Source organism: Oratosquilla oratoria, chromosome 1, assembly GCF_046742065.1.
Source record: "Oratosquilla oratoria isolate Oo_2021 chromosome 1, ASM4674206v1, whole genome shotgun sequence".
Taxonomy (NCBI): domain Eukaryota; kingdom Metazoa; phylum Arthropoda; class Malacostraca; order Stomatopoda; family Squillidae; genus Oratosquilla; species Oratosquilla oratoria.
The window spans coordinates 81,589,778-81,599,777 of record NC_134777.1 but is presented as its reverse complement, the minus strand read 5'-3'; the positions used below and the strand labels follow the sequence as shown (position 1 = coordinate 81,599,777).

Sequence of the window (10,000 nt, the reverse complement as noted above, 5' to 3'; positions counted from 1 at the left end):
AGGAGGGGTGTGACCTTACCTCTATCGACCTGACCAACACATAAGGCTCAATCTAGCGGAAAGATCTTGGTGACCATTTGGGTTACCAATTTATCACATTTGAAATGACCATAGCTTAAGTTTATATTTTTGTCAAACGTGCCTGATATTAAGCAGGATTCTATTATATTTCTTTCTTGTAGGCTTTTTCCTTTGGCTAAAATTGTTGCCTTAGACCAATCAATATGATGGTTGTATAATGCTTTATGTTGAAATAACGCATTATTTTCCTGGGCAGATCTCACACTATATTTATGTTGGGAAATCCTTGTTTCCAAGTTTTTCCCAGTTTGTCCAATATAAAATTTGTTACAATCTTGGCAAGGAATTTTATAGACCACACCGTTGTTGTTAGGAGGGCTGTTCTTAATTAAATTTTTCTTAATGGTGTGGTCATATTTAAAAGCTACTTTGATATCCAATTTTTTGAGTAGGTTGACAATACTAAGAAAATTTTCATGAAAAGGAAGAACAAGTGTATTAAGTTGTTTATGGTTTCCTTGTTCTTGATTGCAAGTTTTGTAAAAGCGTTTCTTGGCGGTATTGTGACAATGATTAAGAATAAGAGTGGGATATTTTAACTTTTCCCCAATATTCCGGATAGTTCTAAATTCGTCATCAATAAATTCAGGATCTGAAATCCTGTAAGCTCTCAAGTACATGGAAATAAAAACTAATCTTTTTACATTGATGTGGTGATTGGAATAAAAATGAACATAGGAAAGAATATTGGTAGGTTTTCTATAGACTTTTGTTTTCAGAGTACCATTACCTCTGATTATTTCAACATCTAAAAAGGGCAAACTGTTGCTATTTTCTATCTCAAGAGACAAATTAATGGAGGATACCAGTGAATTTAGATTAATAAGGAAATCATCAATACAGTAGATAGGTAGGCCAGAAACACAAAACATCGTTTACATATCTGAACCAAATCACTTTTTCATCTTTAATAGTTGGTAATAAATATTTTTCAAAATATTCCATATAGATGTTAGCAAAAACCGGTGAAATCCTCTTTCACCGGTTTTAGCTATGTGTTGGTCAGGTCGATAGAGGTAAGGTCATCCCCCCTCCTCTCATTGTATTGTCTCCCCCCTTCCCCCCCCCCCCCCAATGGTTGGCACCTGATACTTACAATTAAACACAACTCTGTATCTCTGTCATTTAGTCTGAAGATGGAATATACGAAAGTACTTACTGTCTACAAGTTTCCCTTCTCCTGTGGTTATTTTGCATTTTTGTATCACGGTGATGTAATGGCTTGCATATATATATATATATATATATATATATATATATATATATATATATATATATATGTATATATATATATATATATATATATATATATATATATATATATATATATATATATACTTTTGTGTACAACTGCAAATACTGATAAGACTTTTCAGTGTATAATCAGGTTAGAGATAGGATAATAAACAGCCAGCCAGATGAATAAGTAAATACAGGGTGGGGCAAATCAAATGCCCGAGTTTTGAAAGGCTATTAGGAAAAGTAAAACAATACTTACAGAATTATTTGTTGTTTTATTCCAATCAGTATACAATGCCGTGTGTATGATCCCTTTTTGAAGATGGTATCAGGAAGATGGTGGCCATCTGTAGCGATGCACTGTTGAAGGCGATGTCTGAAGTTTTCGGTTGCTCTTCGGTATTGCAGCGATTTCCTCCCGAATTCGCATCTTTAATTCTTCCAAATTGTGTGGCCGACTTCTGAACACTTTCTCCTTCAGATATCCCCACGGGAAGTCGCAAATGCTCAAATGAGGTGAGCGTGGTGGCCACTCGACATCACCCCTCCGAGAGACGAGGCGTGCCGGGAACATCTGTCGCAATTGGACCATTGCAACTTGAGCAGTGTGGGCTGTTGCTCCATCTTGTTGGAACCAGATGTCTCCCAGATTTGTTTCCTCACTTAATTCTTCCAATTTCGGTTCAAAAAAGTCTTCCAACATCGCAAGATAACGTTGAGAGTTGACGGTGACAGATCTTCCATCCTCCTCAAAGAAATAAGGCCTAATTACCCCAAATTTGGAAACTGCACACCAAACAGTAACTTTAGGGGAATGGAGCGGTCTCTGGTGAAGTTCTCTTGGGTTGTCTTCAGCCCAATAGCGACAATTTTGCTTATTCACGCTTCCAGAAAGGTGGAAGTGGGCCTCGTCACTGCTGAAAAAAGTTGACGGTTCGGGGATGCGGTTCAACATTTCCTGACTACTGAAAACGGCGGGGTTTGGTGGTCACAACGAGACCACACACATCTTAACATCACCACCACAGCCGTTTCGCGCGCCTTTCAAAACTCGGGCATTTGATTTGCCCCACCCGTACATAGATACTCGTATGTAGGTAAACTATAGTCGTAGGCATTGCATCCTATTAGAATGGCTGGGGTTGTGAATATTGTCTAAATCCAATGTAATCAACTCGGCAAGTCTGACTGGGAAAGGTGACACTGGACCTCTGATGTCATTCCAATCTGTCCAGATCTCTACGTACGTGTCTTTAACTTATTTGACATCCTCCAACCTTACCTTTGATGTACCACCCCATCTCCCCGTCGCATGTGTAGAATATATCTACAAACAAGTCTCGTTTGTCGCCATCATCAGGTCCTGGGTGCTATTGAACCTCCGGGGAGAAGTGGAGGAGAAGGTGACAGAGCCCTTGGAACAGCCCATCCTCCTGATGGACTTTCAGGGCATCGGAGACCTCAGTGTCGTTTACTGGACGGGTGACTTCGACAACAAGAGCCTGGTTCTCCATACAATGGAACAAGGCACTTACCTTGATCAACTGAATTTCCACAGGTAATGTGACCATTATTCTTTTCTCAGGGATACAGTATATATATATATATATATATATATATATATATATATATATATATATATATATATATATATATATATATATGTATACATATATATATATATATTTCCAGAAAAACCAAAATCCCTTTTTCTTATGAAGGTCGTTGTCCACCCTCAGTAAACAATTTCTCACCCTTATTTTCTTCTTACTTTTGTGTGTATATATATACATATATATTACAAAGGATTACAAAGGCGGAGCATGCCGACAGGACACATTTGGGTCCATATCTAGGTCGGATGCGAAAAAATATATATATATATGTATATATATATATGTATATATATATATATATATATATATATATGTATATATATATATATATATATAAATGATAAAAAAATGATAAAATAAAAAAGTTATGATAATATAAATAATGATAAATAGAATAAATAACACAGGTATAGTTAAAAGATAAACAAAAAGGTAAATTGCAAATAATAATAAACTGACAAATAAATAATAATAAATGGAAGTCAAGCAAACAATAAGTAAACAGACAAATAATAACAAACAAATAAATAATGTGTGTGCGAAGAAAATGAGAGTGATGAGTGAGGAGAATGGAGGAGAAATAAGGAAGGATGAGGTGAAGGCAGTTGTTAAGATGATGAAAGCAGGTAAGGCACCTGGTCTGGATGGATGCCATGCAGAATGTCTGAAAAAGGGAGGTTCAGTGATGGTGGACTGGTTGGTGAGGTTATTAAATGTTTGCTGGAGAGAGGGTAGAGTACCGGAGGACTGGAGAAGTGCCTGTATAGTTCCTCTTTACAAGGGAAAAGGGGACAAGTGTGAATGTAGTAGTTTAAGAGGGATTAGCCTGTTAAGTGTAGTAGGGAAGGCTTATGGGAGGATCTTAATTGAGAGGATTAGGAGAGGAACAAAAGGAGTAATTGGTGAGGAACAGTGTGGATTTAGGACGGATAGAGGTTGTGTAGATCAGATCTTTGTGGTAAGACAAATATGTGAGAAAGCTATAGGAAAGGGGAAGGATGTTTTTTGGGCTTTTATGGATCTGGAAAAGGCTTATGATAGGGTAGACAGAAAGGCACTGTGGGAGGTTATGCAGATTTATGGGATAGGAGGAAAGCTTTTGGGAGCTGTCAAGAGTTTTTATGAGAGTAGTAGAGCTTGTGTCAAGATTAGAAATGGAGAGAGTGAGTGGTTTGAAGTAAAGGTGGAACTTCGTCAAGGATGCGTTGTCGCCCTGGCTGTTCAACTTATACATGGATGGGGTGGTGCGAGAGGTGAATGCTAGGGTAGTGGGTCAGGGATTGGAGATGGTTAAAGAAAATGGAGAAAAGTGGGAGGTGAGCCAGCTGTTGTTTGCGGACGACACTGCGCTTGTGGCAGGGTCAGAGGAGGGATTGAGGAAGCTGGTGGCAGAGTTTGGGAGAGTATGAGATAAAAGAAAGCTAAAGATAAATGGGGGGTAAAAGTAAGGTGATGAGATGTACAAGGGGTGAAAGTGGCAGTAGACTGGAAGTGAACATTAAGGGAGAGCGCCTGGAGGAGGTGGATAGTTTTAGATACTTGGGTGCAAGTGTACCAGGAAAAGGTGGAGTGAAGGTGGAGGTAGAATGTAGATTGAGAGAAGCGAGTAGATGCCTTGGTGGATTAAAGAGTGTAATGAGGAATATACATTTGGGAATGGATGCGAAGAGGAGACTGCATGAAGGAGTGATTGTGCCAACAGCACTGTATGGGGCAGAAACGTGGAACATAAGAGAAGAAGAGAGAAGGAGTTTGAATGTGTTTGAGATGAGGTGTCTGAGAAGTATGGTGGGGGTTACTAGGATGGATAGAGTGAGAAATGAGGAGGTGAGGAGGAGAACAGGGGTGAAAAAGGATTTGGGAGATAGGGTTGATGAAAGAATATTAGGATGGTTTGGACACATGGAAAGAATGAGTGAAGAAAGACTAGTAAAAGAGGTATGGAAGGCAGATGTGGAGGGAGTGAACATGAGGGGACGTCCTAGGATGAGGTGGATGGATGGGGTGAAGGGGGCTTTGGGGAAGAGGGGAATGTCTGTTGAGGAAGGAAGGGAGAGGACGGAAGACAGAGGTGAGTGGAGAATGGTTGTATATGGATGATGTTGTGATTGCATGAGTAAATTTTGACGCAGCCCGAAGGGATTTCTCCCCGTCCTCTCCTTATATGCAAGTGGGGACGGAGAGGGGGGATCGCCGATTAAATGAAGCGGCCTTGCTGTGGATGTGCTGTGTCTTGCGACACTGCTTCTGACCCAGGGCGGTGGGCAGGGTGCAGGGATGACCTGTCATCCAGGAGGTGCTCAAATGAGAGGGAGGGTGGGAGGGGTGTGGAGTGTATTTAGGGATGAAATGGGTGGGAGTGTTTTTATGCCTTTCCCTTTTTGGCTACCTCCCTTGGAAGGGGGAAAAAGCCTTGGTATATGTATGTATGTATAAAGTAAATGGCAGTCATTACAGCATCTTGCTTAAATGTTTGCTGTAATGACTGCCATTCATTTGATATATATATATATATATATATATATATATATATATATATACATATATATATATGTGTATATATATATATATATGTATATATATATATATCTTATATATATATATATATATATATATATATATATACATCACTGGTGAGAAATGTAGTAACATATTTGTAGATCACAGCTGTCTGAAGAGGACTGCAGTTAGCAATCGAGATATATAGTTTCGCTTACTCAACTCATTCTTTCGTCCGACTCTGGTGTTAGTTGTGATATATATACATATGTACATACATATGTATATATATATATATATATATATATATATATATATATATATATATGTGTATATATATATATACATATATACATATGTATATATATATAAATATATATATATATGTGTGTGTGTGTGTGTGTGTGTGTGTGTGTGTGTGTGTGTGTGTGTGTGTGTGTGTGTGTGTGTGTGTGTGTGTGTGTGTGTGTGTGTGTGTGCAGAAAAACATCAAGGACAATAACAAAGTGATGACAAAGCGCTTTCGTCTATTTAGAAATCCTAAGGTTTTTCTGCATATCTAGAATCACAAGTTCATGTGATTTCTCATGCATATATATATATATATATATATATATATATATGTATGTATGTATATATATATATACATATATATATATATATATATATGTATATATATATATACTGTAGTCGAGGAGGCATACATACGGAAATTAAAACGTGATACAGCCAAGGAATCGAACCTCCGCTAGCACGTGACAAGTGGTGATGACTTAACCGATTGCACCATCAAGAAAGATATAAGTTGAGCGCAATCTTTCTTAAATATTTGTATGCTCGAGTTACATACATATACACGAAAATTTGTGTTCAACCCATCTCCACTATGGTAGTACAACTGGTAAGTATACAACCCTGGAAAGTATTTGCACAACACTGAATGGGTACCAGTGAACAGATTTACATTTGTCAACCACAATTCACTTTAATTCTAAGCCATCAACATCGAGAAGCTTGAGGAGGCATACATGCTGAAATTGAAACGTGGTACAGCCAAGGATTCGAACCTCCGCTAGGACGTGATAAGTGATAGCGACTTAACCGATTGCGCCATCAAGAAAGATATAAGTTGAGCGCAACTTTTCTTATATATTTGTATACACGAGTTACATACACGTACACGAAAATTTGCGTTCAACCCATCTCCACCATGATAGTACAACTGGTAGGTATACAACGCGGGAAAGTACGAGTATTTGTACAACACTGAATGGGTACCAGTGAACAGATTTACATTATTCAACCACAATTCAAATTAATTCTAAGCCATCAACATCGAGAAGCTCGAGGAGGCATACATGCAGAAATTGAAACGTGGTACAGCCAAGGACTCGAAAATCCGCTAGCACGTGACAAGTGATAGCGACTTAAACGATTGCGCCATCAAGAGTTGAACGCAACTTTTCTCATATATTTGTACATACACGTACTCGAAATTTTGCGTTCAACCCATCTCCACTATGATAGTGCAATTGATAAGTATACAACGCGGGTAAGTACGAGTATTTGTACAACACTGAATGGGTCCCAATGAACAGATTTATATTTATCAACTACAATTCACTTTAAATCTAAGCCATCAACATCGAGAAGCTCGAGGAGGCATACATGCAGAGATTGAAACGTGGTACAGCCAAGGACTCGAACCTCCACTAGCACGTGACAAATGATAGTGACTTAACCGATTGCGCCATCAAAAGAGATATAAGTTGAGCGCAACTTTTTTCATATATTTGTATGTTCGAATTACATACACGTACTCGAAATTTTGCGTTCAACCTATCTCCACCATGGATATGGGTTTAACGCAAAAATGGCTGTACCACGTTTCAATTTCTGCACGTATGCCCCGTCGAGCTTCTCAATATTGATGGCATAGAATTAAAGTGAACTGTAGTTGATGTATATATATATATATATGTATATATATATGTATATATATACTCTATATATATATGTATATATATACTGTATATATATATATATGTATATATATATATATATATATATATATATATATATATCACAACTAACACCACAGAGTAGAAGAAAAGACTGGAAACAGGAAGTCTGTATGTTTCGACTATTAACCGCAGTCCTATTCAGCTAGCAGTCGAAATGTTTAGACCTCCTGTTTCCAGCCATGTCCTCTGCTCCGACAGTGGTGTTAGTTGTGATTCATGAATAAACTACATTTTTCATCAGAGACAATGACATAAGATTGTGTAAGACGGAGAGCGAGCTTACCTCGCGGAGAGTAGAATGGATGGAACACGTGACAACTCAATTGCCCACCCCCTTTCAGCGTGATGGCCTGGAGCAAAGACCGTCAGCGTCTCTACGCCTGCCTTCCCGAGAACGGGGAGGACCTCTGTGCCCTCAGGAGGGGCCGCAGGAGCTGGGTCCTCGATCGCATCATCTCGCCGAACTCGAACAAACTCCTTCAGTTGTACCTTACCCATGACGAACTCCACCTCATTGCCACATTCATGTTGGGATTCCACGTAAGTCTCCAGTCGTAGGACCAGGGCAGGATGACCATCTCTAATATTAGGGAGTAGAATTCTAATAACTTCATTGGTTGCACTCGAATATTACCAGTAGATAATACAGATAAGCTAGATAAAGTAAACTGGGGAACCAGGTAAAATTCTACTTTCTAGTGCTGTAGAAAGTACTCGTCTGGTGAGAGTTTTGAAAATAGGGGGCTCAAAGACTGTCTCCAGCCCAGCTTCATGATTCTGCAGCTGAACAGCAGATAAACGGTCTTCCTAAAGCCAGGAGGCGATTCCGTTCGTCAAAAAGAATTCGGAAAGAGAGTAGGAAAAACTATTGATAAGTAAATACTGTAAATCAGTCAATCAAACAGGTAATCGATAAATGAGCATATTAATGAATGAAGAGGTAAATAGATAAGTAAATAAGTTAAGAAATAACTGAGTAGATAAATAAATGAATAGATAAATAGATAGGTAGATAAATAAATAGATAATCAAATACATAAATACTCTGATAAATAAAAAGAATAGGAAGCTACAAGTTCTCACTGCCATATGGAAAAGGGGGTACGGCGGTTTCCCCTCAAATTCCAAATATAGATAATCTTTATTACACTGCATTTATTAAAAAAGAAAGAAAAAAAAATCTTATACCGACCTTGATATAGGGCAACTGATAAACATAAAAAGGATAAAAAAAAGAGACATACCTCTCTTGAAATGGAGTCGCCCCACACTTCTGAACTCGCTCGCATTCTTCAGGTGTGGGAGGTGGAGACGGGCACGGGTTGGCACCTACGTCTGCCCCACGGCATCAGGAACATCTCGACCAAGCTCCTCGAGTCCAACTCGTGCGTCCTCTCCAAGGGCTACGACTACGCCGTGGCTGGCGTCAGGTAAATAGCAACTGGAAGAGCTCTTACATACCCACCACATGATACACGTGCTGCACATACATAAACATGGGCACACAACTTGGGCTCGCTCACACTATATATATATATATATACGTATATATATATATATATATATATATATATATATACAAATATATATATATATTATATATATATATATATATACAAATATATATATATATATATATATATATTATGCAAAATAACCACAGGAGAAGGGAAATTTGTACACAGTACGAAAGTACTTACTGTCTACAAGTTTCTCTCCTGTGGTTATTTTGCATTTTCGTATCGAGGTGATGTGATTGCTTGCATATATATATATATATATATATATATATATATATATATATATATATATATATATATATATATATATATATATATATTATTTTTTTTTTTTCATACATACGAGTGAGTGGCAGGGTGGTGAGATAAACACCGAGAACCGTTGAAGTTTTATTAACTGACGTTTCGCTCTTAACAGAGCTTCTTCAGAGTGTGCAAACATGATCTATTTTTTTTTTTTTTTCTATTCTATTCTATAAAATTTGGGAGGGAGGCTCCCACGGGCTTTAGGTGTGAGCCCGTTTGGTGGGTGTTTGGACATACGAGTGTGTGTGGGCCCAGCCACACACACTCATACATTCACAAGATGTGCACACGTATATGAATGCGCATGCACATCTCCGTGAATGCACCCTCCTCAATATAACTGTATCTGATGGCAAGTGGTGACATCTTGTTTTATATAATGTAAAGAAGGGGGGGGGTGATCCAATGTATATGCAATATACGTATGTACATCACCATGAATACACCCTTCCGGACAGTAAACATATATATTGAAATTACAGGGGGGGGGGTGATTCAATGTATGAGCGTGTGTGGCCTTGGTCACACACACTCATACATACATTAGATGTGCATACGCATGCAGTATACGTATGCACATCGCCATGAATTCACCCTTCCGGACAGAGACATGTATATATAAAAATTAAAGGGGGGCTGACACTCCACCAGCCGACGCAGTTCAAACGGACTTAAGTGGCTGCATAGGCGGCGCACAAGACCCTCAGATGTTGTC

The 10,000-nt window shown here is 38.4% G+C and overlaps 1 protein-coding gene across 1 annotated transcript in view; it reads left to right on the top strand.

Annotated features, from left to right (window-relative positions):
- LOC143028784 (NACHT and WD repeat domain-containing protein 2) overlaps positions 1-10,000 on the top strand; it is a 134,147-nt gene that overhangs the window by 99,317 nt on the left and 24,830 nt on the right. The window contains exons 15-17 of the mRNA XM_076191157.1: positions 2,504-2,878; positions 7,801-7,999; positions 8,756-8,889. Coding sequence (XP_076047272.1) covers positions 2,504-2,878; positions 7,801-7,999; positions 8,756-8,889 — 708 coding nt within the window. The remainder of the gene's footprint in view (positions 1-2,503; positions 2,879-7,800; positions 8,000-8,755; positions 8,890-10,000) is intronic.